The sequence below is a fragment of the Lytechinus pictus genome, chromosome 10, assembly GCF_037042905.1.
Source record: "Lytechinus pictus isolate F3 Inbred chromosome 10, Lp3.0, whole genome shotgun sequence".
NCBI classification, from domain to species: Eukaryota; Metazoa; Echinodermata; class Echinoidea; order Temnopleuroida; family Toxopneustidae; genus Lytechinus; species Lytechinus pictus.
Window position 1 is genome coordinate 7,267,330 of NC_087254.1, and position 25,579 is coordinate 7,292,908.

The 25,579-nt window shown below is 36.3% G+C and overlaps 1 protein-coding gene across 1 annotated transcript in view; it reads left to right on the top strand.

The window, feature by feature from the left end:
- Positions 1 to 24,348, top strand: part of LOC129269681 (unconventional myosin-X-like) — a 36,032-nt gene extending 11,684 nt beyond the window's left edge. The window contains exons 6-24 of the mRNA XM_064105924.1: positions 1,859 to 1,936; positions 2,900 to 3,059; positions 5,369 to 5,475; positions 7,062 to 7,188; positions 8,122 to 8,240; positions 8,974 to 9,124; positions 9,607 to 9,734; positions 10,159 to 10,329; positions 10,923 to 11,023; positions 11,503 to 11,702; positions 12,683 to 12,864; positions 13,445 to 13,544; positions 14,020 to 14,117; positions 14,711 to 14,805; positions 15,728 to 15,916; positions 16,527 to 16,641; positions 17,585 to 17,687; positions 19,121 to 19,257; positions 20,544 to 24,348. Of these exons, the coding sequence (XP_063961994.1) occupies positions 1,859 to 1,936; positions 2,900 to 3,059; positions 5,369 to 5,475; positions 7,062 to 7,188; positions 8,122 to 8,240; positions 8,974 to 9,124; positions 9,607 to 9,734; positions 10,159 to 10,329; positions 10,923 to 11,023; positions 11,503 to 11,702; positions 12,683 to 12,864; positions 13,445 to 13,544; positions 14,020 to 14,117; positions 14,711 to 14,805; positions 15,728 to 15,916; positions 16,527 to 16,641; positions 17,585 to 17,687; positions 19,121 to 19,257; positions 20,544 to 20,576 (2,394 nt within the window). The 3' untranslated portion in view covers positions 20,577 to 24,348. The remainder of the gene's footprint in view (positions 1 to 1,858; positions 1,937 to 2,899; positions 3,060 to 5,368; positions 5,476 to 7,061; positions 7,189 to 8,121; positions 8,241 to 8,973; positions 9,125 to 9,606; positions 9,735 to 10,158; positions 10,330 to 10,922; positions 11,024 to 11,502; positions 11,703 to 12,682; positions 12,865 to 13,444; positions 13,545 to 14,019; positions 14,118 to 14,710; positions 14,806 to 15,727; positions 15,917 to 16,526; positions 16,642 to 17,584; positions 17,688 to 19,120; positions 19,258 to 20,543) is intronic.
- Positions 24,349 to 25,579: the final 1,231 nt, after the last annotated feature.

A 25,579-nucleotide genomic window follows, 5' to 3' on the forward strand; every position in this document is an offset into this window, starting at 1 on the left:
ATCGATTTGGTCTAATTACCATTTGGTCCAACCGTCACTTGGTCTTACACATACTTTCAAAATTCGGTGTAATGTACATATGGTGAAGTATCGACTTCGTCTATTATTTTGCACTTTGTCGAATGAAAATTGGTTCTAGTCATAGACTGATAGGAGATAGACCAAATGGTTAGTAGTCGAAATGGGTATAGCTTAACTGGAAATCTGAGACAATGGTCAAAGGGCTAATTGAAAATTAGACCAAATGGTTAGTGGATGAACTGGTTGGAGATGAACTACGATTAGACCATGTTGGATGAGACCAAATGGAAAGTAGACTCAAATTAAGTATGAAAAAAATAAAGAAAGAAAGATAATATGAAAGATATGATTAAAGCAAGAAAGAAATCTATTTTATTAAGTATTACTCCACCGGCCCACAATGGAGTCTGATATTAAATCCATCAGCCTAACTAACTGAAATAGAATCTTAAGAAACAAACTAGCACAGATCTCCCAAAAGCAGTAAATATTATTTGTAAATATATCACCACAAAGCTGCATTTTTGCATGATCCTCTACCCCGCATCAAAACATGAAATTCAATATTTTGAATTTGGCACTGCGTCCACCTGGGTTGTACGCAGGCTGAGGCTAATTCATGGTGACAATAAACCACTTTATTATGGAGTCGGGAATCCTTATTTTCGTCCTAAATTTGGGTAAATAACCCAAGAAATCAGTCAACAACCGGAAGTGGAATGTTTGAGCCATGGGCGAGAACTGTGATGTAGATATTTTTCCTGTTAATTATGAAGTTTTGAGCATGAACATTTCATTATTTATTCATGTTCCCCTCTATTCATGTGTATAACTGATTGGTCTCTGCCTGCTTCATTTCCCGACCATTCGGTCTCGTCCCAGATGTTCTAATTACATTTTGTCTAAAACCTGTTCGTCTAATAACCTTTTTGTCTAATTGCTACTCGGTATGTTTGCTATTTCATCTAAATCACATTAAGATTATCTGAGAAGTAGATAAGTGATGTAGAAACCTTTATATCCCCCTCCCCTGATCTTCAACATTCGCATGCAATATTACAATGTTCTCCTTCTATGATATCATTAAAGGAAATCAAACCCAAGGAGAGCAGCAATCTTATTGGAAAGAGTAAAATGATAGGAAAAATTTATAAAAGTTTCATCAAAATAGGTTATGAAATAAGCAAGTTATGGACGTTTAAAAAGTCTTGTTGTACTTTCTATGGGGATCCTCAAATTGGCAAACATGCTCCAACATGCTCTAAAATTTTGTGGACAACTTTCCATTCGTTTTGTACACATATTTTCAGATTTTCCCCTTTATTTTACATATTTTATATTATCTCCTGACCTTGACATATGTGGTGTGAATTATATTTTCCCATGACATATGTTGTGCTCAGAAGGAGGCAAGATGCAATTTGAAAGATGATGAGGAAAATCTGAAAATTTGTGTACAAAACTAATGGAGAGTTGTCCACAAAATCAGCCATTTTGGAGCACGTTTGCCAATTTGAGGGTCCCCATAGAAAGTACAACAAGACTTTTTAAACGTCCATAACTTGCTTATTTCATAACCGATTTTGATGAAACTTTTTTATTTATTGTTCCTCTCATTTTACTCTTTCCAGTAAGATTGCTTCTTTGGTTTTCTTTAAGAGAAACGATTCGGTACAAGAGTAACTTCTTGATAAATAGTATAAATGTAATTTTATCTGTAAACTAAATGGAACTGTAAGGAGCATGTTGACCAATTGTAATTATAATTTCCAGTTTACTTTTTAAGAAAATATCCATGTGTTATATAATTTTTACTTTGTATCTTTGTTTGTTTCAGAATTTGACGCATGCTTTCCACGTCCTCAGAGCCGTCGGACGCGCTAAGACAAGACACAACTCATGTGCTAGCAGACTGGTAAGTAATGATTATGATATGATTTCTTTGCTCTTAATCATGTGATGTTTACTTTAGACTTATTATCTTTACTCTTTGTCATTAATCACATTCTTTTTTGTTCTTCACATCTTCTCGTGGCATTTTAAGAACTAAGTTCTCCATGAGATATCACATTATAGACCCTGGTATGGATTTCTTTGGCTTCGATATTCTTGTCAGTTCATTAACATTCATGTGTGGTAATGCTCTCATCACAAATTTGCCCCCGAGGCACTAAACTGTCTGGATCCCCCCTATCGAGGGAGCTGTCCCATCTACTCAACATCCCATAACCACATCACCAATCCTGACAGGTCACGGTGGTAAAGGTGGACACTTCCACCAAAACATCCAGTTTCCAGGGGAGAAATTGGTCGTTTACGCCCGAGGCGAGGATCGGAGGGGGTGTCGCGTTCTGAGCAAGGGTACCAGATTACCACACTCTTTAGGAATGATTAATAAGGGAATCAGTTTCAGGCCCAAGATCTTGATTGACAGTTTGTGAGGATGATATTGGCAATGATCTGGTGTTGGGCTTCCACGGCTTTGATGGCTGTACCATTATATAGAGTTCTATCATAGATGTGGCAGTGATTTATTACCGTATAATTTTCATATGATTGGTCTATAAATATTGATCTTTATTTTTGCCCTAAAAAGAACTTTATTGTTAAGCCAAGCAAAATACTATCCAAATCAGAGCATTGTGATGCAAAACATGGCCAGCACTTTGGATATAATCTACTGCAAATCCTTGTAACCAAGTGGCTGGGAACAAAATAAGTCACCAACAATCACTGATAAAACTTCTCGTAAAATGTTCCAATGATCTTTCTACTTTGTTGAATCATTAATTTCTGGAGAATAGATTTTGAAAAAAATAATGATTGTGAATTAATTATGCATCCTCACTGATTTTCTGTTATTTTTGTGTCTTTACAGGGTCATCATGTTGAAGTTCACTTTGCAGGAAATACCATAACAAGAACCAAGTTTGAATGTCACTGGTTTGATCAAAGTAGAGTAGTAGATACCCCGGCCGGTGAATCAAACTTTCATATCTTCTATCAGATGCTAGCAGGGCTCTCTCACGAAGAAAGAGGTTAGTTTTTATTCCCCTTCATTCTTACAGAAATCTTGTGCAGGTCCCCGTCTACGATTGATCTGATCATCTTAAATTATATGGAAATCCAACAATGTCTTAATTTCCTCCATAAAATTTGCATAATGCCCTTTGCTTTGTAAACAAAAAAAAGCACACTGAATTTTCAAGAAAACAATGAATGTATGATGATACATCACATCTAAAAAATATTTGGAACAAACATGTAATTTAGATGTTGAGGTCGCTGGCTTTCCATAGTTGTGGTTGATCGGATCAATCGTAACTCTTTGTAAAACGGGGCCCAGGTCTAACAAATATATCAAGAATGAAGGTGGGCTGTAAAAAGATGAGGTAGGCCTTTTGGATAAAAAAAATGTTAAGAAGCACAGATAGAGATGGATAATGAGGATAGAAGAAGGAGAGATAGAGAGAGAGTGTGAGATGGAAATGAAGATTGAAATCTTATACAAGTGTAAGTATTTTAGAAAATTTGAATTTGCCGTTGGAGGGGTGGAGGCAGGATATATTGATGGGAGGGGGGGGGGCTCAGTGACATCCTCTTTTTTCAGTGAAAAAAAAAGGCGATGGGATACAGTTAAATGAACGAACACATTCTTTTCAATACGTACCCTTCTTTTAACTATCTTTCATCTTCTTCCTTTCATATTTTTATTTAATGCAAAGGTCATACGGGGAGTTGCCTCCTGCCCCAACCCCCTTGGCCCTGCTTGTGTGTCTTCGTAGTTCTTATGGTTTATTCGTCCAATTGCCAACTCGTCTACTCTCATTTGGTCTACCATCAGTTCGTCCACTGTCCGTATAATCTAATTGCCATTTTATCCACTCACCATTTCATATAATAACCAGTTGGTCCAATAGTCTTTTAGTCCATAAACCACTTGGTCTAATGGACCAAGTGTTAATTGGGTGACATGAATGAAAAGAAAATGATTATGAAACCAACTGGTTACAAGACTAAATGGTCATAGACAAACTGGTGATTAGACGAAGTGATGATTGTACTAAATGGTTACTGGATCAAATGGATGTTAGACGAAATGTTGATGGACGGAATGGCATTAGACTAAATGAGGGTAGACCATGTGATGAGTGGACGAGTTGGCAATGGACGAATTGGCAATTTACTGTTTGTATTAGGGGTGTAGGGAGGAGTGGTGTGTGATATTGTGTTCAATCCAGAATGCTCCTCGAGTGACACCAAGCCAAGGTGAACCCCCCCCCCTGTGTAATTTGGGGCATGACATCACATACCATCCCGTTTGAAGGGGATTTCCCATATGAATATCAATATCATTGATGATCATGATGTACTCTCAACTCAACTTATACCCCATGGACTTTGTCATATCCATGCTTGATCACGTCTATTTCGGTGTGATACTCACCGAGCATGATGCATTGTTGTAAAGTTTTCATTTACATATCCTGAATCATGAAATTCATTTTATATTTCAAGGAAGAATTCTAGATGTCTTACAATGACCACTGCAATAATATCTTAACTTGAAGGATAATTTCTTACATATGAAAATTTGCGGGTTTTATATGAAAAAAAAAACATTTCAGTGTGGCTTAGCCCATCTCTCTATGAATCAAATAAATTAATCAGCTTGGTAAAAGCATTTTTTTTTCGACCAGAACATTCAAAGTATATACTTCTTGTATTCACATCTTCAAAATAAAAAAATCACCTAAATTGAACATAGAGATTTGACCTAGGTAGATTTACCTATATGGGGTCATTTTGTAAAAGGAAAAAAAAGAGAAGAAAATATTGAAAAATTAAACTAGTCTCTTTTTAAAGTATTAAAACCCTGGAAAAAATGTTTGTTTTCAGAATAATGGGGTGTTGCAAGAAAATATTTGCAATCAATTGCAAATATTCTGTTCCAATTTTACAATTAATAGATAAATTTTTGCTCTAGCAAATCAGATTACTCTGCTTGTTTCAAGCAGCTGATCAGCAATCAATCGCAAATTTGCAATTGATTACAAGACATATGATTGATTTAGGACCAAATATAGACTTGCCATTGATCACAAGTTTCTTGCAATGCCCCACTAGAGCAACCACTTGATATAATCCTGTATCTTTGCTGGTTCATAAACAAATTACATGGTTGTATGGGAATATCCTTACAGTAGATGATTCTTCCATTGCTTTTCTGAATAAAATGAGGACCTAGTTGAGACAAACAAGTAATTAACAATCATTAACATTTATACATCTTTCTATCTTCATCTTTTATTGACACTAATGATTTTATCTCATTTTGGTTATTCAGCTAAACTTCATCTCCATGGCTACGGAGTCCATAATCTTGCCTACTTGAAACAAAGGAAAAGCTCAGAGGATGTTGGGATAGAGAAAGAGAGATTCCACTCTTTGAAGGTTTGTGAAAAAAAACTTATTCATTTCGTGAGAGATCAGTAGCCATTGCAATAAAGGCTCTCTTATATTTTTTTCACTCTGTACTTTTATTCCTTAACCCCGGGAAATTGGTGGGGCTAAGGGGGGGCCTTAGCCCCACCAATTTCCCGGGGTTAAGCTTAGCCCACTTCGTTTTCACACTACGTTTTAGCAAAGTGGGCTAGCACGGTAAATAGTACGGTACTATCTGGCCCTGCAAAAAAGCAGGGTTAGCCGGCTTATTGTGGTGCTAGCACCACAATTGCGGTGCTAAGAGATGCAGTGTGAAACAAAACTGGGCTAAGGAAAAGTGGGGCTAAGCAATAGCCAATCACAGAAGTCGAAATTGCATGTTAATCACGCTCTGTATGGTAAAATCATCGATATTCATGAGCTGTGGGATAGTCCGGGGTTAAGGCGTTAATACCCGGCTAAGCAGATAGTATCGGGTTAAGAAAGGCAGTGTGAATCCAAAAAAAGATAGTATGGGGTTAAGGACAGTCCGGGGTGAAGGATAGTATGGGGATTAAGGAAATGCAATGTGAAAAGCATATAAAACTCTTTGAGTTAAATGGTTGTAAAATTTGATGGACTGATTCATTGAGTGAATTTCTATTGCAAAGATTTCATTCTATGCTTCTTATAAGAGTTCAGGCATATCCAGAAGTGATTGATTATTTAGTGGTATGTAGTGATATTAGAAAAATAAAAAATAAAATCTTTGAAAAAAATAATTTTAGAGAACATATTGATGTTTATTTGTAGCCTTTCATCTAAGTTGTTTAATTCACTTTCACCACATTTCTTACAAGCTATTAACAACTCTATTCTTGCCACTACCATGTAGGGGATAATGAATTGTTAATAGAGCAAACATGTTAGTCTGGCTAATAGTAATGCGATAAGCATGTACTAGTTTGCTTCAAAGATCACTCTACGAGCTAAACGTCCATGCTATCAGAAGCAAATGAGAATGAAAAAAAAAGCAGAAATCTCCATCATGAATTTTGACGCTCAGTCACGCGATCCACTTGTCCCGCGCCATGTATTACCTGGTTGAAACCACTCAGAGAAGAGTATAAGGTTTCTTTGAGAACACCCATGGGGAGCCATGAAATAACCTGAGTATACACCCTTGACCCTGCATCACTTTCAATATGTGGGACAACATTGCGGGTGTGATGTATTTTGGGTCATAGGCATACTGTACTTGGGTTTCTCCCTGCCATTCATCTCATGTGATTGGGTAACATCGCCCTGCCCAACTTGAAGAATGGCACGGAGTTTGTACTTTAACTAAACAATAACAAGGTCTGGGTCGGAGGCAGGCAGGCAGGTAGGCATGCAATGGAGAGGAAAATACATTTCGGAGTTCATTGCAAGTTTACTGAACTGCATTTTGGAAATAATGAAATATAAGAGAGGAGAAGGCATCTCGATAACAAAGATGTAGGAAGCTGGAGAGCTGATTAAACACGAAAGTACAGAGCCTTAAACCGCAAACAACAGTAATGTCCATGAATTCACATTTTAGCCATGCTTTTTATTGTTTGATCCTTTTTTGTTAGATTGCCCTTTCAACTCTCGGGATTGAATTCCTTGACGTGATGAGAATACTCTCAGCCATCTTGCTCCTTGGTAACGTGAATTTTGTTGAAGATGGAGGTTATGAGCTTGATATTAAAGGTAGCAGTGGTAAGTCACTCCTGTCTCTATTCAATAATGGATTCTAAAAGCAATGAATGAAATGAGAGAGATTCTTTAAGAAAGTGTCGTTGCTTACAATTATCTTGTTTCTTGAATACAATATGATTACTGTGCTATAGGAGTGCCATGAGCACCTAAGAAGGTGGATATGTGCACTTTACAAATACTCTATATTCTTCTTGTTCTTGTGAGTTGTAATGAAAGTTTAATGAATTATTATCTTTCAATTGCTTACATGCTTATTCTTTTAGATATTATGGCTATTATGTACCAAATAAATATATTATTGTTACTTTTATCATTACTATATCGTTTTAGATTTCATTTTAAAATCTTCCATCCATGTAGCATGTACCTGTATGTACATGGCCATGGCGTAATTTCATTCAGCAAGAAATTTATCCACATTGTGCTGCACTCAATCCAGATGAATGGGTACCCAGCAGAATTATTTCCTTGATACTTTTGCATGTCTTTCATGTATTTTTAGATGTTGTCATGAAATGTATGTGAACAAATTTCCTTTATGGACCTGAATAAATTGAATTGAATGCATTAGTGCTGTAAGGCAGCTCAATCTAAAGCCGGTGTAATAATAATAATAACAACGCGCCTCGGAATAGGATATTTCTAGATAGATGGCGCTATATAAATGCCCATTATTATTATTATTATAAAATTGTGTGATCAAGACTCATTTGTATAACTACAATCAAACCTATCCATCAAGGCCACCCTTGGAAGGGAAATGGAAAAGTGGCCACTGAAGACAGGTGGTCTTTATAGACAGGATCTATGACACATATTCCTTTCAAATGGGAAACAATTTCGATGGAAACTAATTACAGGTTTTAACTATGGACAAATGGCTGTACTATTTTCAGGGAGGTTATTCTTTTTCTTTTATTTCATATTTTTTAGAAATTAAAGCAGTGGCCTCTTTACTTGGAGTCCCCGGAGTGTCGTTGTACCGGGCGCTGACGACAAAAACCCATTCTCTCAAAGGACAAGCTGTCAAAACACTGTGCAATGCTGAACAGGTAATTCATTCTTCGATTTATATTCATATAAGAATGAATATATTTATCAGTGTATGATATTAATTGTTCAGTATGCATTAAACACAATTTTTACGAGATAATTTGATGAAAATGAGTTGGTATATGCCTGCTGAAGAGAACACAGTGTTAACAATTTTTTCACAGTTTGATCACATATTCCTCTATTTGAAGATGGGATTCATACTGTAACAAACTTTACACATGACAAACACACTTAAAACAATGAACAAACTGTGAACACACTGAGAAAATCATGTTAACACACTGAACAAGCTGTGAACACACTGAGAACACAGTGTGAACACACTGAGAATGCAATGTGAACACCATGAACAAACTATGAACACACTGGGAACACTGTGAACACACTGAACAAACTGTGAACACACTGAGAACACACTGTGAACATACTGTGAACACACTGAACCAACTGAACACACTGAGAACACAATGTGCACATACTGAACACAATGCGAACACACTAAAAGACTGTGAACACACTGAATACAATGTGAACACATGGAGAACACACTGTGAACACACTGAACACAATGTGAACACACTTAACACACTATGAACACATCGTGCATACACCATGAACACACTTTGAACACACTTTGAACATGCTGTGAACTCTAAAGTGTGTGACACTGTTTCTGCCAGCAGGGATGTGTGCATGTTCTCATATCCACTGATTTTTTTTTTCATTCAGGCCAACGAAACAAGAGACACACTTGCAAAGGCTCTATACTGTCGGATGGTCTTATCGATCACTAAGAGAATTAACAGTGTCTTCAAACCCAACTCAAAATGTCCTCCCTATGTAGCGCCCTCTGTCAGTAGCGAGGATACGCAGAGTAGTGGTGAGTTAGCCTTGCCTTGTTTTGCAGAGTGTAGATTTTGAAAACCAAGATCTATGTATTTGAATTCACCAAAGAATAGTACTATTACTACGACAACAACTACTACTACTACTACTACTACTACTACTACTACTACTACTACTACTACTACTACTTCTACAACAACAACTACTACTTCTTCTTCTACTCCTACTAGTTCTACTACTACTGCTACTACTACTACTACTACTACTACTACTACAACTACTACTACTACAACTACTAGCACTTCTACTACTTCTACTATTTCTACTACTACTACTACTACTACTACTACTACTACTACTACTACTACTACTACTACTACTACTACTACTACTACTTCTACTTGTACTATACTACTATTTCTACTACTTTTCCTATGATGATAATCGCATGTACTGTATAGAGTAATTTGGTATTATTCTTTTGAATTAAACATGAAATCATTCTTTGCATTTTAGGAGACTCTTGTAGTAGGCTAAGTGATTCTACGATGGAATTGAATGGCAACTCGTCATCAATAGATGGCAGTAGACATCTTCAGGGCACAGTACACATCATTGATATGCCAGGTTTCTCCAATACACAGGTAGATAGTAATTATTTACAGAATAGTTTGCAATAGAAATCTGATCAGTATTTCTGGTACTTATATCTGTCTATATTCTGTCAATTATTTGAGTTGCCTTGAATAAAAAAGTGGGCCAAACTTTGTCCAGGCTGGAGCTTTTTCATTATCAAGCATTGAATACTTACATTCAATTGTACTTGTTCATGTAAAATTCAGTGTTAGTATGAATAGGAATACAATATATCAGTTATCAATGTATTCTCGCATTCATAAATTATTTCAATGCAGATTGTTTTCCAGTCCTGCAATAGTCACCTATTTCCTACAAAATTAAATTTTCTTATCGTCAGGTATGAAATCTCGATGCATTAAAACATGCGTAAAGATGCTAAAAGTTACAGGGAGAATATTTATAACCTTTACCTACAATATCGTTATTCAGTGCAATAGAATAGAGGACCTGTGCTGCAACTATTCATCCGAGGTGCTACACCAGGTCTACCTCCAGCAAACCTTCAAGATATCCCAGGATGCATGTAGAGAAGACGGTGTCGCCATGAATCCAGTACCATTCCAAGACAACATTTCTTGTGTAGATTTCTTTGCTTCAAAGGTATGAAGGATGATACTATTAGTTACATCCTGCTTGTTCACGTCATACGGGAAATATCTACGTTCGGGTTCCATATTCCATGGGGCCAGAGGCTGAATGGAATATGGAACCAGAACGTAGATATTTCCCTTATGTTGTAAGAACAAGCAGGGTGTAATGATTTTATCTCTTTTAAGTGTATCCTGATACTATTACAGAATAAGGAAAATCAATAGAATAGAACTTAAACATTCTACAAACCCAGCATTTTTACATTAATTTTTGAAAAGGAAGCCATTCATGACATCACAATAATCACAGTAAAAAAAAAATGGCCATTGAAATTGATGTGCAAATAGTAGTGCGCAGCTCAATGCTTGAACATAGCTTAAATACGCATGTAATATGGTCTCATATTACGTGGTTGAAATCAGCAATGTTTGTAGTATGATCTATTTTCAACCATTGGTAAAATATAATGTAATCATTGATATGCTTGTAGCATGGTCTTTTTTCAACCAGTGATATATTGTAATGTAATTATTGATATCTTTGTAGCATGGTCTATTTTCAACCATTGATACATTGTAATGTAATTATTGATATCTTTCTAGCATGGTCTATTTTCAACTATTGATACAATGTGCAACCAACCTGAGCATCCGACTGCAGATGAACTGATCAGCCGAACTAACAAGAAACATCATAGACATGGGTAAGACTAGACTCTTTTCATAATGGTCTTTTAAAAACCATTGAAAATCATTCATTGCAGCCCAAGACTGAATAATGTACAATTGGCAAGGTTAATGGAAAACATAGAAAAATTGACAAAATTGCATAAACAAACTAAGAAAAGAATAAGATTTAAAAAGCAAGTCAATGTATAATAAATGATTTACAATAAATTGCATTCAACTTTGAAGAGTTAACAACAAAAATAAAAATGAAGCTTGACGATATGTGATAGAATGACATTTGATTGATCAGGGGAACACCTGGATATAATGTGGTTACAGAAAAAACTTTAAAATAAACGGCAAAGGTATCGAGTGTAAAATTAATATAGATTGTTGACTTAAAACTTGTGTGAAAAAACAGTATAATCGAATGAGTATGTAGCTAAACAGATGAGCAAAGTGAATTGATTTTACATTTAACCCCTGAAATTTTGTCCATTGTATTTTCTTCCAGTGTATTTTCTGTAGAACGAGAGAACAAGCACCTGTTCACGATCAGACACACGTCGGGTGAAGTGAGGTACAGTGCGGCGGACCTGTTAAAGAGAAGCAGAGACGTGATCAGCGACGATGTACTCACCATCTTCAGGAGGAAAGGATGCAACTTTGGTTTCGCTTCCTATCTCTTTGCTCCGGAGCTCAAACTATTACAAGGTATATACATATGTAGTCTTTGTACAGACTATATCATAGGGGGCTTAATTGTCTCTCATAATAACATGGCTTGATTCTTTTTGGCAAGCCGTTTCGGTAGCCAAAGTCACTGTTCCCATTTCCCTTCCTTTGGTGATTTTGTATTAATAAATGAATTAAAAAAATAAAGCTAAATTTCAAGCTCACTTGTACAACATATGCCCCTTTAGAGCGTGACCATATTGCTACCCCAAAAATGTCTCTGAAATTCAAATCTCATTAACCCTATATTATACATTATATGACACCTAGACAGATCCTTGTGATTTGATTGGTTGTTTGATATCGTTCATTCAGCCCATTTTGCAATGACGTCATCAACCGTGCAATTTTGGATCCATTCATCGTGCAATTATGGATCCATACGATTTTGTCCATTGTACTCGCACACCGAGACTGCAGCTGCAGGCACCAGCAGTGCGCATGTTGTAATGACGTAACAATCAACTGACCGAACTTGCACTGCATGAGCATGTTTTGCATCGAAATTCATAAATTTCATCTGAAAAAAAATATCAATTTTTAGGTGTCATATAAACCAAATAATGAATGTTTTTTCATTTTTACAATGGACAGAATACTTCATTTGATGAAAGATGAAATAATGTTCCATTCAACTCGGCTACGCCTCGTTGAATGGATCATTTCATCTTTCACCTCATGAATGAAGTATTCTGTCCATTGCACTCATAAACATTCATTATTTGTATACTATTAGAATGGTTTCCAAATTAACTGCTTGTAACACCACTAGTGCTCCATAGAAATGATTTTCTACATACGTTTCTCAGACATATTAATTGATATCTTAATTCTTAATGTGTAGCATTTTACCCTTGATCCAACATGTAGTCGTAGGCTAGACACAAAATGAAGAGAAATACATTTTTAAACAATCTTTCATTCCTATTCACATAAATTTGTTCCTATTTTACATTCAGGAAATGCTGTGAAGGGTCTCCTGTTCCGAATCTGTCCCAGACCTCAAATATCTTCTGAGTCTCGTTCTCTACCTGATCCAAGCATCGGGAGTATACCCATCGACACCCACCATCGTCTCACTGAGCTGTTAGACTCTTTCACCAGACAGCAAGCACAATTTCATTTCATTCACTGTGTCAAGGTAAAACATATACTAGACTTTTTTATCTTGTTTTATTATTGTGACGATAATTTGTTCTTGTAAAGCTCATACCATGTTATCATCTTACTACTCTATGTGCTTCCAAAGGGACCTTACATAGTAATACCTTATTAGTCCGGCTGCCTTTTACGGCACACAAGCATTTTAAGAAAGTATTTTCTACATATAACACACCTGGTTCTCTAGTGTGGCAAATGTAGATTAATGTCATTCCATATGACTTCTGACAGGGATTTGAATCAAGAAATTTCTTGGTCAAAGTCCAGAGACGTATCCACTAGAATGTGTTTCAAGAACATAGGAGTAAATGGAGGGGGTGATGGTTGAAGTCTTTGATAAGTTTGAGAGTAAAAGTATTTTAATGATGCCAAATGGACAATAGATGATTTCATATGGAGTAAAATTGTTTAATTGATGAATTTGTGAAGTTCATGGGTGCCAGCTCCTTTGGTTTCAAAGAGATACATGTTTCATTTCAAAAGAGAATCATGTTTATTGTGAAATGAATATTTCTAAATTTGCCTTCTCATTCTTTATATGTTCTTGTGGTTTTCTGTAGATCAATGAGCAGGAATCCAGTAGCCAGTTCTCCTATGCAGTGGTAGCAAGACAGACAAGAGCATTTCAACTGATGACCACATTACAGCACATGACCGATGGTAATATGTTCTACTCAAAGTTCAAGTTCAAATTAGTTGTTCTATTCTTCTTAAAGCTCTCATTGAGTGGATAAAGACAATGGTATCGACTAGGTGGGGAGTTTGGGTGGGGATTGTGGCTTAGAAATAGTGGAAGAATAAACAAAAATGGCAAAGAGGGAGAGAGAGAGATGAAAAGAGAGATGCACAGTGAACGGCTTGCTGTTTTGTAGCCGTTAATGTAGCTCTTTTCTCTCCCTTTGTATAGCTGCAGCAGCTCTTTGGTGCCATTTTGTAGCCCTTCAAGGAAAACTGGTATTAAACATTGAATTTTGTGTATCTTGCTCTCTGAGATGGATTGATAGAGAAAAATGCAAGGAAAAGTTTAAGTGGCAAAGATGAAATTAGAGGCCATGAGAGTATGTAAAAAGATAATGAGTGTTATTATAGATGAACATCAATCCCAATTTGTTTCTTTCTACTATCTTACTCTCAGGTTATCCTTACTATGACACAATTCTTAACTTTGCAAGGAGATATCAGATGATGCTGGAGAGATGGCAGAGGAAGAAAACTCCAAGAGATCAATGTAAAGTAAGTTAGTTAATCCATTGACTACAAGAAGGCAGCGATGACTGTATTTAGAGTATGGTAATTCATAGAATTCAGTTGTAAGGGGGTAAAGACCATCTAAGATGGTCATTTTTCTATTCCCTTTACAAATGACTGACTTGAGTAATATACAGTTACACAATCAGTGATTTTATTCTTATGCTCCTCTTTCTTTTCTCTTCCGTTCTCGTTCTTGTTTCTTTTTTTTTTTCTAATGGGGGGGGGGGGGGATGGTGGAGCGTGTCCCCTATAGTACCCCCTTGATTAAAAAATACATACTTGATACAATGCTATGTATTAAACTTTGTATACATTGTGAGCATCAAAGTACACCTGTCCAAAATACTCCCCAGGGAGGGGAGAATGTGAGAATGACAATTGAGTAATTTGGGAAAATATAAAATTTTAACTGTTGCGCTATCATTATAAACGATGTCATATTTAAATCGATCTATCTACATGGGACGGTTGTTTGGAACTTCACAAAATGATATCAAGATTGATATTCTAATTTGGTATTGTGTGATCTATTTTCAACATTAACAAACCGCTTTGCATTGATTTTTTTCTCTCAGGTGATATTAGAGCAGATCATGAGAAGATGTGAACTCATTGAATCAGTGAACACACAGAACAAATGGATCATCAGTGAAAACAGGGTCTTCTTCAGGTGTGTAGTCTGCTTGCATTGTTTTTTTTTTGTACGTACAAGGATCTTTGCCTATACATGTATGTGTGTGTGTGTGTGTGTTTAGTGTATACATTTACATTTCACTGTTGATGATTTAGATATGAAACAATATCTCTCAATCGCTGATGTGGTTTACGGTACACCATGTGGAGTGTTACAGAAACAGTGGATAGAAGAAGAAAAGAAATGGATAGGCGAGAAAGTGGAAATTTGAGAGTAGAGTAATCTTTCTTGAATGTAGTCCTGAAAAGGACTGTAAACCAGAAGAGATTGATGAGTTGAAAACAGCTTGAGTAGTTGGATGGATGAGGAGATGCTGGCTTGAGTCGGCGAGTAGAGATCATGAGTAGAAGCAGAAGAGACTCGACGTTTCGGGCAGGTTGACTGTCCGTCCTGAATCTACTCTAAAATTTCCACTTTCTCGCCTATCCATTTCTTTTCTTCTTCTATCCACTGTTTCTATAACACTCCACATGGTGTACCGTAAACCACATCAGCGATTGTACATGCCACCATGCAAACCTTCAAACAATATCTCTCAAGATAATGTAGATTGCAGTGATGAAAGAAGGATTGAAACGAATTCAGACTGTCTTCCTTATTTCAAATATGCCATGCATGTATGTCATTGATATAGTCAGGTATGTAATGATAATATGGCTTAACATTGTGAAAATATGAGTTCTATGAATGGTATTAATGGTAACAAACTTGGGTTCAGATCATGGTAAATTTGCTGTTATGGTTACTACCGTAGAAACAGGGCTCAGCAGCCAAAAGACATCATGGTATCAAGCTTAAATGATGATTACTTGATTACAAAGTAAACATAGATTATATCAGTATGAAATGGGTCCCCGATGCTAATTTTCAATTCACGATCCCTCAACTTCCTCTGCAGTGAAGAGACAAGACAAGGACTGGAGTCTGTGCGTGACGGGCACCGCGACACGGCAGCGCGCTTCCTCCAATCCAAGGTCCGATGCTGGTTAGCGAGGCGCCATTGGCCTTCGGACATCATTGATCCGTATGAGGAATGCACGGATCATCATGTAACACGGATCTCATTCAGGGAGCCCCTCTATGAAAGGTAACATGAAGCTTTAAAGAGGAATAAAACTTTAGAAAGCAATAGTATACAATTTAGGATAATGTCACTTCTTTGTCAAATTTTGTTTGATTGCATTAAGCTTGAAAAAAATCAGAAGTTTCCTGTTCTTGATCATTATTTCCTCGAATATTCACGGATTGTCCCCCTAATGGCTTAGTTTCCCTTTCATAGGTTTGCTATTTCAATATCATTGTATGATGTTTCAACAATCCAGACAAATTGTAATGCCCAGTCGTTACATAAAGAATTATTAGGTAAGTGGGGGCGATTGTACATGTACATTTTGCAATTGTACTCAATTTTAGGAATTCGTACCTGGAAGTATTTACTTGTATTTTGATTTATATCAATAAATGGCCACTGTATTTGTATTGATGTTTAAATTCCATGTATGAGTTTGAAATTGATTCTATCCAGCAAAATTTGGGCTATGGGGCCTACATTCATAAAAGATTACTAAGATCATGATGCACTGATTGATTTGGCCACAGCACTGATTTGTGTGATATCAAATGTTGTATGAACATTTATATGCCCATATTTTAAATTGATTAATAATTTCAAATCATATTTGATTTTGTCTTTTCAGGATCAACTACTCAGTGAGTGACAGCAGCAGTGTGATATCAGATGACACCAGTAGTAGTAGTATTGAGTGCAAGAAAGCCAGATTGCAGAACAGGGTTTATCATACTGCAAAAGAGGTATAAGATACTTATTATTTTATTTTTATGCTTTGTCCACCACAGTTGATTGCCAGAGGCATTATGGGGGGAGGGGTTCCGTCTATCAATCCAATTTCATTTGGAAATTAGAATCAAAGAGACAACATTTTTGGTTTCAGAATATACACACAATGAGGATGGTAGAACAGCAAATGTAACAATTCTGAGCGTGATTACTGCTACCCCCATTCCACAGAAGGGAAACCTTTGAAAGCCCCAAAATTGGCTGGGTCTTACGGCAGTCTCCAAGATCACTGAAATTTGTCATATCTGTGGAATGGCTCCGAAAGACCCCTCAAAGAACTCTGAATGACTGATTGATGCTTCTTGTCTTACTGGGCTTAGACTAGTCCTATAGAGATCTTTCAATGGTCTAGCTTTCAGAGATCTTTTTAATCTTTCAGAATTCTTTTCATGGACTTTTCCTGGTCTTTCAGTGATCTTTTGATGATCTCTCACGAGTCTTTAAGCGATCTCAGCAAAAAATCTTGAGAGACTGTCAAAAGATCATGGAAAGACTGATAAGAACTTTGAAAGTTCATCAAGAGACCGCTGAAAGACTGCTGAAAGAATATTTTCCTGGAAGACTGCTGAAAGACTATTTTGAACCGTTTCAAAAAAAATTTGGAGCTCATGGACACCAGGAAGACCACTGAAAGACCAATCAGAAATCATGAAAGACCTCAGAAATCTTTATTAAAAGTTCATTGAAGGACCCTTGAAAGATCAAGCAAGTTTCATGGTTTAACATCGGTCTTTCAAAGGTCTTGTTCTCTGTGGAATGGGGGCCATTTCAGAAATGTGGGTGGATGAAAATCATCATACTGACTATACTGAATATGTTTTTTGATTATTTGCAGACTGTCGGGAATGAATATCAAAGTAATTCTCGGAAAATGTATCCCTTATTTTTTCTTAACAGGATGCGCCACCTCCGTTACCTAGCAACCACCCATCCTCGGTGAAGATTGATATTACCAAAGGGTTTCCGCAGACACGCATCATGAGATGTAACTATTCACCAGGTGAATTTAAAGGTTTATTTCCAAATGGTCTCATGCCAATTCGTCTAAATACCAACTTGTCCACTGTCATTTGGTCTATCATCAATTTCGTCAACCATCCACATGGTCTAATTGCCATTTCGTCTAATAAAAGGGGTGTGAGAGTTCAGATTTTTATCTGATTTCTGATTTTTTTGTTTTGATTTTCAGCTGAATTTCAGCTTATATTTGGCTTTCCTCTGTACAAAAAGTATGGGAGCTCTTTCTATTTCAGACTTTTTCAATACTCTTCAGCTTTTTTCAGATCTTTTTATTTGTGACCAATCACACCCCTGTAATAACCAGTTGGTCCAATAGCCATTTAGTCTATAAAGCGCTGAAAGGTAGCTCGAGCTTAAGCCGGGGTAATAATAATACTGCGCCTTGGAATAGATTGTTTCTAGATAGATAATAATAATAATACCAACATGCTTATATAGCGCATATCACTGCCAAATGCATCCCTATGTGCTTAATTGGATATTATTACCCTGGCTTTTAGCCCCGCAGCCTTTTACAGAGCGGTGGCATTTCAAGGAATAAATTCCTGCCAGGTACCCATTTACCTCACCTGGGTCGAGTGCAGCACATTAAGACATTACGCCATGGCTGGGATTCGAACCCACGACCCTCTGTTTCAAAGTCCGGAGACTAATCCACTGGGCCACACAACGCTCCAGATGGCTGGCACTATACAAATGCCTATTATTATTATAAACCATTTGGTCTAATTGGATAAGTGTTAATTGGGCGAAATGAGTGAAAAGAAAATGGGTATTAGACCAACTGGTTATTAGACGAAATGGTCATAGACAAACTGGTGATTCGACAAAGTGATTATTGGACCAAATGGCTATTGGACCAAAGGGTTGTTAGATGAAATGTTGATGGACAGAATGGCATTATACAAAATGAAGGTAGACCATGTGATGAGTGGACGAGTTGGCTAGACGAATCGGCAGTTTACCCATGTAAATTGTATTATTCACAAGGGATATTATTAATCTTAGCTAGCTAAGGACATTGTACATATACATTTATGTAAAATGGCAATGTGCACAACTCCATTCAAATTCTTGGTTTGAAATTTGAAAATGAATGATTGAAAAATAAGTGATTCATAAAGTCCTGTCTTTGTTGGAAAGCTTAAAATATATGTTTTGACAGATGAGCGTAAGTGTTCTAAATCACTTCAAAATTACACTAGGCACATTTCACTTAGGAACATTGTTTAAAGTGCTTCATAAATGCCGCATGTCATTATTATGATTATTGCATGTAGATGTAATGTTCAATGTAGGATTTTCTTTGATATCTTCCCATCATTCCTAAAGCAGCATATCTCTACCAGATTATTTCTTTACTTCTCAGTGCTAGGTTTACTATCCTAAAATCATGTTGTGAACTTTCCACAGATATCTCATGTGTGGAGCCGCTGTTGAGAGTGGGTGAGCCCATTCTAGTCGTAGGGGTGAACGGCACCAAGGATATTCTGATTGTAGAGCACAATAATTGCACGCTACAGGTCCCTCTCAAACTCACCATGTCACAGGTAAGATCATTAGAAATCAGTTCAGGGCCCCGTCTTACAAAGAGTTAAGATTGATCCAATCAATCATAACTCTATTGAAATCCATCAGTGTCATCATTTTTTCTACGGGAAATTTGCAAAATATCCTTTGTAAACAAAGGCAAACGCACCAAACTGTCAAGAAAACGATGAATTTATGTATATATATCATATCTAGAAAATATCTTGAACTGACATACATTTTAGATGTGGGCTTTGCTGACTTTTTTCATAATTGAGGTTGATCTGGGCCTTGTCTTACAAAGAGTTGCGGTTGTTCCGTTCAATCGCAACTATGGAAAGCCAACAAATTCAACATGTAAAATGCATGTTTGTTCAAAATTTGTTCTAGATATGAATGTATATCCATAAATTGATTGATTTCTTAACAATTTGGTGTGGTCTCCTTTGTTTACCAAGGACATTTTGCAAATTTCCTGGAGAAAAAATTATGACACTGATGGATTTCCATAGGGTTATGTTTGATTGAATCAATCGTAACTCTTTGTAAGATGGGGCCCTGATCAGTCGCAACTCTTTGTAAGACAGGGCCCTGGGGCCCATATGACATGAATCTTAGCGATTGATGATGGGGCTGATTCTTGTGATTGATAATACACTATAACCAATTCAATCAATCCTAGAAATACACCCTTGGATCAATCACTAAGGTCAATGTCACAGGGCCCTATTCAGTTACCTTTTTTTTTCAATTACAATATACAGATGTGCAAATTGGCAAATATAAGGAGAAAAATAAAAAAAATTATATATATATAGTTGAATAAGGTAGTTCCCAGCAAACGAAAAGGGGAGAAAACATGTCACAACCTATTTTAAAAATATCAATAAAAACACAGATAAATTATTTTAAAAATCTATTAAGAGATGCAGATGTGGTGTATGTGTAATTCTCACCAAAAAGAAAAAAATAATGATTAATTGCCACTAAAAGTTAATGATATAAATCTCAATTGGCGCATATTTCTAAACCGTAATGCTTGATAACTATTCAGTCGAATTTTGAATTATGAAAATCTGTATTGACTGGGCTGAATAAAATTATCTCTATAAGACTTAGCCTAGGAAATATAAATAGAGAAAATTGAGTTGAAAACCCTGATGATGATATTTTCATGACAAATGTTTATTTCATAAATCTAATAATATCACTGGCCAGAGAAGTGCCTTTTTCATACATGTATCTTGTTTTGACGTGAATCAATAAAATTTATGATTTTCTTTTCCCCTTTTCCTTTTTATTTTAGACTGGTGATTGTATCTTGGGAACAAGACTATGAGATGTTAAATGAGTAAAAATCTCCAAAGCATTTAGAGGGATTAATATGGATATATTTCTAAGATGATCGATGATTATATTGTGCAACCAGACACCATCTGCGAAACTTCCTAACATAGTATATACTGCATCAGTGGCCCAAACGTGGAGTAGAGTGTGTGTCAAGCGCTTTGTAACCGAAAGGAAAAGGCGCTATATCAAATGACAATTGGATTGGATTGAGATATCCAGAATGTACAATGAAGTGAATGCAAATGGACCTTGCAGTAGATAAGGTCTGTTGAAAACAAGTTAGGCCCTGTACCAAGAGTCAGAGCTGCTTAATTCTTTGCACAAGAATCCTGCAGCTTTTAATGGCCAATCCTTAAATTTAGTAATAAATCAGTACACTCTGGCTGCACTAATCTTATAGTCCTGTAAATTAATGTGTAATAACTATTTAGCAATCTATCATGGGCATAAAGATATGTCACACTATTCAATTTGGTAGATTCACAATATGGTGCGCCATCTATCGGTTGCAGCGAAGAGGCCAATTGTCTTACTTCGTGGTCGACATCGCGCGAAGTCGCAGGCAGTGCACAGTGATAGTGTACTGTAATGTGACTGTGATGCTTCAAAAATGAAAACCATATGGCAGGAATTCACCAAAATCGATCTAAATTTCACAAAGAAATATGCGGGCAAATTTCTCTCCCATCTCCTGGACCCTAGTAAACAGCATATTTGGTTGAGCCACGTCAGCCAGAGCTGAATAATCGCATGCATGTATGCACTTGCGCGTGCAACAAATGTCGACTTTTTCCCATGAGGCATTGCAAATTTTGGCCTGTCCGCTGCAACCGATAGATGGTGCACCATTTTGTGAATCCACCAAATTAGGAGGGGATAAGACACAATAATTCATCCCCCAAGTAGCGTGCTTTATATAAAGGTTGGACGGATATATATATATTGAATAATTTCCAATGTATTTTGACTCGGTAACATTTCTTTTGTTATTCAATTATATTCATCATTATTTCCTATTCATTGCAACTGCATAGCCATACACATAGTACTATGTTTAATTTTGAAGTTATTTACAAAATGTAGACAAAGTCCACATGATATGGAATGCTTGTATGTATATTTGTTATGTTATTGGTATTTTGGTATTGGTGGTGATTTTTTACCTGATTGCTAAGAAAGCATGAATGCTTGTAAGCAAGCAACCAGAGGACCGACGGCTTAAGGTCCTCTCCGAAGGACCTGGTACTGAGGATTAATGCCTTACCAAAGGGCACTAGCGCACCAAGTGAGAATCGAACCCGGGTCACCGGAATACGAGTCCCCCGCTCTACCGACTGAGCTATCGCGCCTCCTCAAAAAGCATTGCCTTGCAATTGTGATTTTCTATCAATTAGGGAATACAAAAAGCAATGTCCCATTTTATCTTGTGTAAAATGGATTTTATTATATTGTTTTAATAGAAATCTAGTTATATTTTGCGCTTCCTTGATTTGTTTTTATCTAATAATATGCTCTTTATGAAAATGTTTATCTCATACCAATGGTGCTAAATTGTACAGGGATGGAAGTAGTTATTATGAAATGTGATGTTTTTCGTATTATGTTTAATTTTTGTAATATAGGTATTATTTGACAGTGACTTGGTGACAAATTCTCATAAAATAACTCAAAAACTTCACCCTTAACAACAAACAGTAGCAACTCAACTGTTTGGTCTTGTGATACGAACTTTTCAAATTGGGTTACTTTTGAATTGCTCAAATCTGATTGGTTAACAAGGGGTCTTATTCAAAATTTGTTCATGCAACAGTAATCCTGATCTGTCATTATTTGCAGTCAATTGCTTTGTTTTTATGTTACTGGTTTACGTTTAAGAACTTTAACCTTTAACCTTATAAATGGAATATCGAACTTGTAAAAACAACCGATCTAGGGCTATGATAGTTTTAAAATTTTGTGAGGTGTTATGTACTCCATTATCTTTACTTTAACATTACAACTCATTTTATTTATCTTTTTATTTTCCAAGTTATCATTTTTAGCACATAACGAGTCATGGGCAAATATTTTTGACAAAAGTTTTTTTTGAGCCTGTCTCTGTTTTAAACTTTTAGTTATTATTATCATTATTATTATGAAGCCTTGATTTTCTTGCCATTACACGCTTTGACAGGGGTTATGTGTAGCATATAATTTTTGACAGTAACCTTACCTTACCTTTTTATATGCTTTTGTTATGACGAACATGTTTAAAACGTATGAACAACTTATTCAATGCTGTTTAACATGTCCTCTACACTTATTAGGTCTAAATTTATATTATGAATCATTGTTATTGATGTATATGTTTGGGAAAGATTTGTTAATATTATTAACTCAGTAGATTTGGTCCTTTTCAGATTTTACAAGATTTGTATCTCTATTAAGCTCGTTCAGCCAAAAAGATGGTGATGTCTGCTCTCCGTTATCTGGTGAGCATTTCGAGAATAGCTTGTCAGGGATTTTCACTGACTAAGTTGCTCTCAGCCAATCAGAAGTAAGGATTTTCTGTAGCCTGTAGCATCTGTTCGTGAAAAGCCCCCCCCCCCCAATCGTCCATCAGCAATTTCAGAAAGCTTTGCTTCTCTTTTTTTTTTTAATTCTTGTCTGATTTCTATTAAGCTCCCAATTCTGGTATAATGAGGATGGTCTTTGAACCTGCCATTGATACAATTTTGTTGTATTATTAAGTTATGCAGATTTATCCAGAATCGCACTCACATGTCCATGATTTTGTTTTTAGGGGGGTGTTTGTTGGTACACAAAACCATGCTCTCCTCCCTAAGGGGATATTGTAGGATTACACTCGCCCCCCCCCCCCCCCTTGATGGGAGCGAAAAAAATTTCCCTTCCTGCAAAGTGAGATATAGTATATTTTTCATTTCATCGTCTTGGCAAGACAAGGTGTTTTTATGTAAAAAGAAAAATCCACAGTACTATATCTTTGTCCTTTATGTTTAATATCTCTTTCTCTATTTACCCAATTTTGGTGGGCAAGATTTTGGCCCATACCGCCACCAATTACCTGGAATAAAAATCTTACCATTTTAATCAACTTATTCAAATTTCTATTTTCTCAAATTACACACAACTCTTACATGGCAATTTGAAGTTCTGTTTGAAGCTTTATTTATGTTAACTGATGCAACTTTATTTAGAATTATAGATGCTGTTAATTCATATTTGACTTTTGAATTAGACTGATAACTGATAGTAAACATTACATAACATTGTGTTCTATGTAATAATGGCTGATGTACTCATTACCTAATACCCAGTTGCATCACTGTTCAAAAATCCATAAACTGGTTAAGCTTAACACCACATTACTGATATAAATTCCTAAATTAATTTATTGAGAAATCATGTTACATGGTTCATATACTTCTTAGAACAAAAGGGCGGTATTGATTAAACATCATTTGATATTAGAGTGACATGTCTGTTATACACGCTGATTTTATCAGGAATATTCTTATTTTGTGAGTGGTTTATTGTGTTGTGCCATTCTTATCTTGTAAGAGGGATTTGTGTGTTATCATGAACTAAACTGTTAAAACACATTCAAATGTACAAAATGTAAAATTGAAGAACACGTTTAAATGATTAAATAGGTTGATTGTCTTCTCATAATGTTAAATACTGTATAAAAGATAAATGTATATCAATTCAACCCCCAAAATATTGAAATAATAAATGTTTAACATGTATGAAAACTTAAAGCTATTCAAAAAGTTTGTTATTGTGAGATCGGTGTTGGTGAAGATGGCAGTGACAATGGATTATGATAGCAGTAGTGATAATGATGGTAATGATGATGACTGTTTTAACAGCTAGAGGTGCATGGTGATCAATAATCATTATTTGATGATGATTATGGTGATGGATGCTTGTTCTGCTAGACACAGTGCTAGAGGAGGGGGGGGGGGTCAGAAGGAGAAAAAAAAGGAGGAAGGAAAGAAAGAGGGAAGAGTACATAGAGGTCAGGGCAGTGCAACTGTAGTGAACTCCTAAAATTACATTTGTGAAAAAATGTGACATCACTATTAGGTTATCTTACCCCCTTATCAAAATAGACTGGTGCCGCCCTTGGCTATTGGTGGTGATGATGATGATGGTGGTGGTGGTGATGATGATGATGGTGGTGGTGATGATGATGATGATGGTGATGTGATGATGATATGTTGATGATGATAATATGATGATGATCATGATGATGATGGTGGTGGTGGTGATGATGATGATAATGACGATGATGATGATGATGATGATGATGATGATAGTAATGATGGTGATAATGATTGTGATGATGATGGTGATAATGATTTTGATGATGGTGATGATGTATGTTGATGATGATGATGATGATGATGATGCTGATGATGAAGCTGATGATGATATACTGATGATCATGTGATGATGATAATGTTAATTGTTGATGATGATGATGGTAATGATGACGATGATGATGATGGTGATGATGGCAATGATGATGATGATATGATAATAATAATAATAATACCAACATGCTTATATAGCACATATCACTGCCAATTAAATGCGTCCCTATGCGCTTAATTGAATATTATTACCCTGGCTTTAGCCTCGCAGCCTTTTACAGCGCGTTGGCATTTCCTGCCAGGTACCCATTTACCTCACCTGGGTCGAGTGCAGCACAATGTGGATAAATTTCTTGCCAAAGGAAACTACGCCATGGCTGGGATTTGAACCCACGACCCTATGTTTCAAAGTCCGAAGACTAATCCACTGGGCCACAACGCTCCACATTGATGATGATGATGATGTGGTATGGTGATCATGTGATGATGATGATTGATGGCAATGATGATGGTGGCGATGATGATGCTGACAATAACGGAGATGATGACGATGTCAGTGATGATGATTATGTTAATGGTGACAATGATGCCGATGATAATGATGGTGATGCAC